Source organism: Vigna unguiculata, chromosome 9 (genome assembly GCF_004118075.2).
Source record: "Vigna unguiculata cultivar IT97K-499-35 chromosome 9, ASM411807v1, whole genome shotgun sequence".
In the NCBI taxonomy this organism is placed as follows: domain Eukaryota; kingdom Viridiplantae; phylum Streptophyta; class Magnoliopsida; order Fabales; family Fabaceae; genus Vigna; species Vigna unguiculata.
The window spans coordinates 32,968,016-32,978,768 of NC_040287.1; the positions used below are offsets into that span (position 1 = coordinate 32,968,016).

The window sequence follows — 10,753 nt, forward strand, 5'->3', positions numbered from 1 at the left end:
TCATAGCAACTCGAGCGAGAAAGAACTCTCCACCTCCTTTGAAGTGGCATAGCCTGGGTTTACACTCAGCTGGTGTGATATGCATCCCCAGATACTCGTGTTTAGAGGAGACATTTCTGGATTTAGGGGAAATTAAAACTTAAGGAAATTGAACTTAAAAATTTGAAACCGTCCCGAATTTCTCGTTTGGATATTAGTGAAATAAATTTTTCAATGCAAAAGCTTTAGCATGGAAAAAGATTGTCTTTCCCCCATGGCGAAAAATTTAATGAAATATTGAAATGAACATGATTATAATTCGAGACATCTACGTAAAAATAAAAAGATTAATCACTAAAATAGGTTTTTCCTAAAGATAGTCAAACGTACAAAGAAAACCTGGCACATCGGGAGCTGGATTTTATTTTTCTTCTAACAATAAAATCTGTAATAAGATATCTCTCTTCGATTTTATTTTTCTTCTAACAAATATTAAACATCTAGATCTCGTGTTTATCAACCTCTCTCTAATGTGCACAAAGAAAACCTGGCACATCGGGATCATCCAAGCCTGTGTGCATGCACAAGACACCAGAGAAATTGGCCGTAAAATTTGTCACGGATTTTATGATAGCACAGGCCTGCTCTTCCAAAAAGTGTACGGGTTAAGATTTTGTAACATCGTTACCAATAAACACAGGAGTGAGCTACACGGGAAAAAAGAACAAACTCTATAATTGTTTTATTTATTGGAAGTGGATTTCTTACAAGAAAATAAATACTACTATGATGAGGTATGGCAATAATTACAGACCAACAAAGATGAACAGAGAAAAATAAGAACGAGCAACATAGATGAATAGAGGAAAACAAGAATGAACCATCCGAGAGAGGAAGTATCATTTATTCTGTCTTTTCTCTTTTCTACTAGTCTCACTTTGTGCTATTTGTCTCATCACAAATACTCATTTAAATCGAAAGTAGATTATTTGGGCTGTGGATTTTATTTTATTTTTCCATCGTTTGTATCAGCTCCTCATTTGTCTCTTTTGTACTTCATTACATGTCCTTCCCCATTAAGAACAATCTTATCCTCATGGTTAAATTATGAAAATGCAAATTATGGTCCTCCCAAGTTGTTTGAGTGTTATCCAATCCCTCCCATTAGACTAAGTGCTCTTGAACATGTTTACTGTCCCTGATAATCACCCAAGAGTAATAGCTAGTTAAAGTCCTAGATGTGCATCATCGGAAGTTACTTCTAGCCCTTCATTCAATCCTTCAACTACAAGAACATTGTCATCCCCAACTGATACTTGGAAATAGGTAAGGGCTTAACTAGTAATTTTAAACATTGAGCAATATTGAACTAAAAAAAATTATCCAAACTACCACTATCAAGTAAGACTTGCACCTCCGTACTCTTGATAGACCCTTTCCTTGGAACCTCAAAGTACCTATTCCAGAAGACAGACTCTTTTAAGACATTATATGATAAGTGATGCTCCTATAGAAACAAAATTTCTATGAGATGTTAGGCAAAATAAGGTTGAATGTCAGTATTATCATCATCTTTCAAATGCAACAACAGGTATTGCTTATTTCCGAACCTATGAGTTGGAGAAAAATTGTAATCACATGTGAAACACAACCCATTCTCTTCATTCTCTTTATGCATTTCAGCTGAGATCATTCTTTTAATGTTGGTGTTTCTTTGATTGGTCATGGTGGTAAGAGTTGTAGGGATCAACAACAATAAGGGTAGAAGATGGATAGATTTTAGTGATTGGGACACGGGTAGGCTAGAGTTTGGGGTTTGAGGTTTGGTATGAAAATGAGGGTAATATGTTATTGGTTTGGGTAGGTATTTCTCTTCATAGAACTTAGCTGAGACATTGAGCTCAGTAAGGGTGGACAAAAAAATCTAATTTTTATGATCCAATCTATTTTTTTATGATCCAATCCATTTAATATTCATTCTATTAAAAATCCAATCCATTCAAAATCCATTTTATTGGATCTTGATATCAATCTAATCTACATTTTATATATTTTATGGATTGGATATCCATTCTCGAAATCTAGATTTTCAAAATGGATAATTGGATTGGATATTTTGGATTATCCATTTGGAAAATCTAGATTTAAAGAATAGATATCCAATTCATAAAATATATAACATATATATCAGATTGATATCCATATCCAATAAAATGAATTTTAAATGGATTGAATTTTTAATAAAATATATATTAAATGGATTAGATCATAGAAAAAATAGATTGGATTATAAAAAATGGATTTTTTGTCCACCCTTGATTATAATTTTTTGATACATCTCTTCGCATATTAATATCAGAACAAAAAACCAATAAAAAATTATTGTTTGCCAACATCTAAACACTTTTCTAAAATCATCCATTTAATGATAGCAGACATCTGCAAAAGCTTCAAATTATTGTTGTTGCATAAGGTTAGCTTTCCTATTTCCGGTCAAATAATGTCATTTCTCTTTTTTCAATCAATAAGAAACTTGAGGAAGGATAAACAACAAAGAAGAATCTTAGCTATATTGCAACCAGTAAACCAAAGCACCATTATTTTATGAAAGAATCAAGTATTTCAGTGCAATAATGTGAGACGTGGGACGTGAGATGTGCAATGTTTGACGTGGAAGATGAGACGTAGGTGTGATACGTGGGACATGGAACGTGCGACATAAAACGTGAGACATGAGACGTGAGACGTAGGTCGTGGGACGTGAGACGTGGAACGTGGGACGTAGGACGTGGGACGTAGGACGTTGGACGTGGAACGTGAGACGACGTGGGACGTGAGACATGAAACGTAAGAGTAAGACGTGAGACGTGGGACATGTGACGTGAGGCGTGCGACGTGAGACGTGAGACGTGAGACGTGTGACGTGAGACGTGACTCGTGGGACATGGTACATGGGACTTGAGACGTGAGACGTGGAACATGGGATGTGAGATGTGGGACAAGGGATGTAAGACGTGGAACGTGGAACGTGAGACGTGGGACGTGAGACGAGAGACGTGGGACGTGAGAGACGTGAGACGTGGGACTTGAGACGTGAGAGACGTGAGACGAGAAACGTGAGACGTGCGACGTGAGACGTGCGACGTGAGACGTGAAACGTGCGACGTGAGACGTGCGACGTGAGACGTTTGACGTCCGTAAACACTAAACCTTGAAATTTATATTCATAAACTTTAAAGCTTACAATTTAATTGGAAATTTTAGAAGTTTAATAAAAGAATTATTAATGTATCCATAAATTTGTACTAACAAATTTAAATTATACTCTTGTAAAAAAATGTATTAATAAAAAGATATTAAATACATATAAAAATGAAAGAATAAAAATATGAGGATAAAAGTAATAATTAATGTTTATTTAACACATAAAAATAAAAATTATGAGGATAACAACAATAATTTATATTTATTGAACTCTTAAATGAGCGGAAGGAAGCAAAGGATGATCTGAAAAGTTAAACTACGATGGACAAAAAATCTAATTTTCATGATCCAATCCATTTTTGCTATGATCCAATCCATTTAATATTAATTTTATTAAAAATTCAATCCATTTTATTGGATTTGGATATCAATCTGATCTACATTTTATATATTTTATGGATTGTATATCCATACTCTAAATCTAGATTTTCAAAATGGATAATCCAAAATATTCAATCCAAATTTTCAGTTTATATTTTTGGTTAGGTTAGGCTAAAGGTTGAGATGGACTAACCCAAATTTAGTCGTATTTGATTGAGTTGGCGTGACTCTGTACAAAATTTGGCTTAATTAGGCCAAATTCTGTCAAGTCGATCCCGATCGAAATTTGGCCCAGCTGGTCCTGGACAAAATTTGGAAGTATTCGGTTGAGTTCACCCCGACCCAAATTTGACTACATTGGGCTGAGTCGACCTAGACAAAATTTGACTGTATTCGACCGAGACAATCGCGACCAAATTTGGTTGTATTTAGCCTAGTTGGCTGCAATCAAAATTCAGTCGAATTCAATCGAGTTGGCCCCGATTAAGATTTGGCCGAGTCGGCCCTGGCCCAAACTTGGTCGTATTCGGTTGAGACGACCTAGGATGAAATTTGGCCGTATTCAAATGAGTCGATTACGATCAAAATTTGGCCGTATTCAACTGAGTCGGCCACGACCGAAATTCGGCCGAATTCAGTCGAGTCGGCTCCGGTCAAAATTCGGTCGTGTTGGCCTCGACCAAAATTTGACCGAGTTGGTCCTGACCTGAATTTGGTCGTATTCGGCAGAGTCGATCGCGACCGAAATTTGGTCATATTTAGGCGAGTTGGTCCTGACCTAAATTTGGCCAAATTCAGTTGAGTTGGTCATGACCAAAATTTGGTCGAGTCGGCACTAGTCCAAATTTAGCCGTATTCGGTCGAGTAAGTCCTTAACGAAATTTGACTATATTCAACTAAGTGTGATCGAAAATTGGCCATGTTCAGTTAAGTCGGTCCCAACCGACAAATTTAGTGGAGTCAACCCTGACCAAAATTTGACTGATCAGGCCCTGGCACAAATGTGGCCATATTTGGCCAAGTCGGCTTTGGCCAAAATTTGGTCGTATTAGGCAAAATCGGCTCTGACCGAAATTCAGTCGAATCCAGTCAAGTCCATCTTGACTGAAATTTTGTCAAGTCGACCTTAGCCCAAATTTGGTCACGTCGTCCCCGATCGAAATTCGTTCTAAAGTCATCCAAGTTCATCTATGTTGAAATTTGGTCTTGTTGGCCCCAACAAAAAATCTGCTAAATTCTATGGTGTCAGCTCTATGGACACAAGTTTTAAAAAAATTAATTTGAATTTATTTTATGAAAAATGAATTTTGAATTTTGAACTTGATCTAAATTTGTAGATCTGAATTTAAATTTGATCTAAATATTTGGATCTGAATTTTTAAAAAATCCAATCTATTTTTTTTTAAAAAAAATGAATTTAGATCGAAAATCTAATCCAATTATTTGGATCCAAAATGGATGTGGATTGGATCATTAAAAATCCAATCCATGATCACCCCTAGAGTTGGGCAAAGTAGTTGGGGTTGTGCAATTACATCCCTACAAATGTTCAATATAAGACCACCCATAAAACTATCCAAAAGAGCTTCGATGGTAACTCCTTAGATATGATTAACTAAAATTGTAAATTGAGTATAATAATCTTGTATATAACTAATGTAAGTTTGAACAAATTTGATTAAGCAACTTTAAAAGGAGGGTCCAGACTTCGATTTTAGATCTCTTGTGAACGCAACCCTGACATCATCTGGAACCACAAAACCACATATTTGTTGAAATGTATCATAATTATGGTCAATTGTTGTGCATCAGGTGTACGGTAATAATCAAAAGATTGTTCATCCTTAAAGATCTATTGGAGAACATCAAATCCATCAAAACATGAAAATTTCAGTTTAATGTTGTAAACCTGATATGAATTGAGTATAATAATATTGTACGAAACTAATTTGAGTAAGTTTGAACAGATTTGATCGAGAGACTTCACGAGGAAAGAGTCCAAACTTCGATACTAGATCTCTAGTGAACACAACTTATGATTGAAAATCATTCGATCGTGACATCATCTGGAACCACATAACCACATCTTTATCGAAATGAATCACCACAATGGTCATTTGTTGTGTATCAAGTGGATGGTAATAATAAAAATATTTGTTGTGTATCAAGTGGATGGTAATAATAAAAATATTGCTCAGCCTTAAAGATCCATTAGAGAACATCAAATCCATCAAAACGAAAAAAAATCCAATTTAACATTGCAAACTTGAAGGATAGGTTTGAAGAGCAAGAGTCCACCTACAGAGCACGTTTCAACATCCTCTTCCATTGTTGATCCTATAGTATTGAAACGAGTAACCTTTATCACAAGCTTTCATCATTTCCATCAAATGCTTCACATCGAAGGCAAGGTCTTTCATGTGCATATTTTCCACTATGAAAGCACCAATATAACAATTGTACCAATAAACAGGAGTAAGAGAGAGCTATATGGAAAAAAGAAGTAATTGTATTATTTCCTCGAACTGGGTTTCTTACAAGAAAACAAACACTAAACTTTTTCCTCCCTTTTTCTCTCTCCAACCAGCTTGAGCTTTATGATATTTGCCTCACCACACATAACCATCCGTTGGTTATTTTAGGTTGTGAGCTTTTTCTTCTTTTTTTCATCATTTCAACTGCCATGTGACTATCTCTAGCTGTCTCCATATTATCCTCATTTGTCATTTTTGTAATTGGCTTCATTTCAACTTTAAACCAGTAGCCGAGGCACATTGCATAGTGGTTAACTACAGCAAATCAAACAAAAAGAGCCCCTCCCTTCCTGTAAAAGTTAAACGAGTAAGAAAAATCAGAGCACCAGAAGAGAAAAGTAGGCAAGCCGTTTTGGTTCAATCTACTTTTCGATGGTCTAATTGATTCCTACTTTTACCTTCAACGCTAACCCGGAACTTCCGCAAATCTCACAACAAAGCCATTTCCCAAAATCCCAAGTGACTGAATTTTTCTTCCAGACAACCTTTATCTTAACCAAGGATTAAAATCAATCCAAATAAGTGTAATATAATTATTTTTCTAGTCCCAATAACAATTCCTAATTTGATTCCGTTTTTGCAGAAAATGAACACATTTGTATAATGTACAACATTATTAAATTACATACAACACAAGCTCGTAACAAAGTGACATCATGAAATGCAGACCCACTTCAAATGGCATTTTAACAGCTAAAAATTTAGAGCCAAAAGAAACAACATACTGGAAATATAAGCATATCTCTAAGTTTGCAATCAATAAAAGTAAGTTTTAAAGGGAGCTTTACCAGCAGGGTAAGTGACATACATCACTGATATTTGTCAGAGATCATGAACAGCCACTGGCGCAAGATTTTTCTTTACTAAATGATAATCAGGATATTTTCCAATGCACTATAGACAAATCCAAAGCAAATATTTTTAACACCCGCTCACTTCCAATAAAACTTCATCAATCATGACGCATCAAATCTTAACTCACTCAAATTCAAAGGGTGAATACACCCATGCTAATTTAGAGATATCTAACTTTAGAGGAACTTTTTCCTATAACATGCACGACATCATTATGTCACATTCGAAAATCTAGTGGATAATGGTCTTATGATATCATCAGCATGACATGGTATACAACGTTTGATCATCAATGCATTTCATATTTGGGAAGGACTTGGCAATATCCGCATATCTGCCAGAGGAAAAGGAAAATCTTATGAAAGAAGCAACATAAAAATTATAATAACAGAAATCAGAGTGAAAAAGTAAAGCAAAAAGTTTACAAGTTAAGCGGTCTGATTTCTATATTACATGCAGGTCCCAAGTATACAAAACTGTTTTGACGACAAAATCAAGTATTCAAAGCTTGCTATATGTTTCTAGTTGCCAACTGCATTCACTTTTTTCAACCATATAAAGGCTCCTTGACAAGAAGATTCATTTTCTCATGAAGAAATTTGAGCACATCTTCTCTCCCTTCCTTTACAAGCAACTGTCTTAACCTCCCAAACGTAATACGTGATGGTCGAATTCCCTTCTCTATCATCTCTTCAAGCACAACACAAGCTTTTGCGGCATCACCTTTTTCACACAGCCCATTGACAAGGGCAGAAAAGGTGTGCATGCTTGGAACAAATTGCTTTGATTTCATAAACTTCCATATTCTCAGAGCCATCTCCAGATCATTTTTCTCACAAAACATTTTTATCATCATTGTGTAAGTGTCAGCATCTGGTTCACATAACTTGATCATCCGGCGGAAAACTCTAAAAGCTCTGTCAGTCTGTCCCTGACCAATCATACTGCTTATGATAACATTACAGGTCCTTGAATTCGGAGCAACACCATTGATCTTCATCTCCTGCAAGACCCTGTGCACGTTTTTAAACTTATTTACTTTACAAAAGGCACCAATCAAGGCATTATAAACCGCAACATCAGCCTTGATTCCCTTCCTCTCCATCTCCAGGAATGTATCAATAGCATCTTCAATTCGGTGCTCCACTCCATAAGTATGAACAAGGACACTATAAATGAAAGATGTAGGCCTGCAATTGCTCTCATCCATTTCCTTCACAACCTCAACAGCTTCATCAACCCTCCCTGCTTTGCAAAGAACATCAACCATTATACCATAAGTAACAACGTCAGGATCACACCCAGCACGAACCATTTCTCCAAAAACCTCCCTTGCCCGGGGAAGATTAGGAGCTTTTCCCCACCCCGCCAGCAAAATGCTATAAGTTTTCGCGTCTGGCTCGAATCGACCCTTCATAGCATCAAAAATCTCCTGAGCCTTCCTCACATTGTTGGACTTGCACAAAGCACTTAACAAACCATTAAATGCAGCAAGATTTGGAACCACATCGAACTTATCCATAACATTAAAGGTGTAAACAGCCTCGTCGACCTTGTTAGCTCTAGCATACTTTCTCATCATGATGCAAAAAGTCTCCACATTTAGCATGCCCTTTTTCCTCATTGCATTAACAAGGTCCCACACAATCTGGTACTGTCTGATCCTAGCCAAAGATTCAATCATCAAGTGATATGCCCTTACGCTGTGTGAGTACCCTCTCTGCTTCTCTGCCCACTCAAAGAACCGAAATGCTGACATGCCCGCATTCTCAAATCGTTTGAGAACATTTTCAACTAAATCAGGGGAAACTCTAACTCCAGTTTGATTAAGAGCAGTGTCAAGTGCCAGTGTGGGACACGTCATCATAACCTTGCTCACTTTCTCGCTCGCTTCTCCAATGTCCAGAATCGCCTCACTTGTGCTGTGCATTTTCGTAAACAACCCCCATTTGGATAATATACTTTTTCTATAAGAACAAGGCTTAATCATTGCGTGGACAAAGCAAGAGTTGCAAATTATCACCTGAAGCAAGCTCCACGATGGAGAATCTGCAAACCCTAACGTATGATGGAGATGGCTCAAGTCTGAAGTGGCGAATGCCCAAAAATTTACTGTATTTCTGTGAAACGAGTTTCAGGTCGCGGTGGTTTGATGGTGGCTGATAGTGGTGACGCCGCCGTTGTGTTCGGAATCTCTCGAATTGAAGTGGTGAAGGGATGTTGTTGGCAAACTCAACTTTGTCATCAGAACCATTTTCACAACTCCATACTAAATGTAAGAATGAATTTTTTTTTTTCTTTAAAGTTTATAGTATTCTATATAAAATTAATTAAGTGTATTATCATATAAGAAATTAAAAAATATCTTAAACCATTTTCTAGTGTTTAATACCTAAGATATACTTAATAAAAAAAATGTAACAACATATAGATTGTTAGGTGGAAAAGAGACATTCTTTTTAAGTGTATATTTTGCTCTTGAAAATATAGAGTTGTAATTATGATAATTTCAGCTTTAATTAATCTTCTATTGGAGTTGTTGAGATCTAAATACGAACTAAATTTTAGTAATGCTTGTACGTTTCCAATATTTAAGTTTAAATGATGAGGATTTTTTTTAGTTAGAATTAGATATTGTATGTATGAAAGAAAATTAAAAGGTTTTTTTCGTTCAGAATTAATGTAATATCCCTTTATGTTTTAAAAAAGTTTGGGTTAGTTTTATTAAAGGATTCAAGGTTAGTCCGCTTGTTATTTTTAGGACTTTTTTCTAGCTACTCATTCTCTCGTTCTATTTCCTTACTTAGCAACTACTCATTGTCTTTTTCTCTTTTTTGAAACATGAGCTCTCTTAGGCTTGAGCTACGTTCTGCTCCGAACTTAATAAACGTTCTTCTTTCGTCTCTCTAATTTATAGTCATGTCGTGGTGTTTTTCTTTGGAGTATGTTGTTGGATTAACATCTTTTAAGATAAGAGAAACTAATGATTGTGACTTAGTATGTTTTTTTTTATTGAATTATGAAATTATAGGTTTGTTCTTGTTTCAAGTTTGGAAATTTCCTTTTTAGTAAATTTGGAGATTTTTGTTAATTGGTAGTTTAATTCCATGTATTGATAAAAAAAACTTAGTTTTCAAAATGTTAATTGTTACGGAAGACATGTTTTTTGTTCAAAGAATATGTGATTGTCAAATTTATGAGAAATATACATATATTGAATTTGGTGGGTTACTGTGACGCAAACAACACTACAACTCTCGCATACCCAACCAGATCAGGAGCTGAGCCTGAATGCCGCCATCACCACTGCAGACAAAGGAAGAGAGTGATAACCAAATCACACCTTTGTTGCGACTCGCGAGCACGCCTCCTCCGCCAGTGACAAACCAAACGCCACCGCACGAGAAAACGAAGACGAAAACGCCTCCACCGTGCGCAGAGTGTTCGCACAGGGACGAATGTGAACATTGTGAATTCGCGAATTTGAGAACCTAAATAGGGCATATGACCTCAATTCAATTAATAATGGAGGCCTAAATTCGATATTGCCTCGATCTTACTCCACCCGAGGCCAAAAACTCGGTTGACAATGACAATTTTGAAAAATTTTGAATTCTGATGAGTTATAGGCTTCGATTTACTTATAACCGAAGCATAAAAGTCCTTATAGACTTCGGTTGGTTGATGATCCGAGATAGAAAAATTAACAAATTTTTAAAAATATTACCGCTTTTTTACTTCGATTTCTAAATAATCGAGACTTATAAAACTATGTAAAAAGAGATAACTGCACTTAATGC

At 36.0% G+C, this 10,753-nt stretch overlaps 1 protein-coding gene across 3 annotated transcripts; it reads right to left on the reverse strand.

Moving 5' to 3' along the window:
• Nucleotides 1-5,721: 5,721 nt before the first annotated feature.
• LOC114164201 (pentatricopeptide repeat-containing protein At1g77360, mitochondrial) lies at nucleotides 5,722-9,222 on the reverse strand. 3 transcript variants are annotated; one of them, XM_028048772.1, is made up of 2 exons: nucleotides 7,379-9,222; nucleotides 5,722-7,287 (listed from the first exon to the last, which is right to left on the reverse strand). In XM_028048772.1, exon 1 carries the CDS (start codon nucleotides 8,941-8,943, stop codon nucleotides 7,501-7,503), a length of 1,443 nt encoding a protein of 480 aa, XP_027904573.1. In that variant the 5' UTR covers nucleotides 8,944-9,222; the 3' UTR covers nucleotides 5,722-7,287; nucleotides 7,379-7,500. The 3 variants fall into 3 exon arrangements, with proteins under 3 accessions (XP_027904573.1, XP_027904576.1, XP_027904574.1); XM_028048775.1 differs by having other exon boundaries at nucleotides 5,722-6,388; nucleotides 6,887-9,222; XM_028048773.1 differs by having other exon boundaries at nucleotides 5,722-6,388; nucleotides 6,497-9,222.
• Between the last annotated feature and the right edge of the window lie 1,531 nt (nucleotides 9,223-10,753).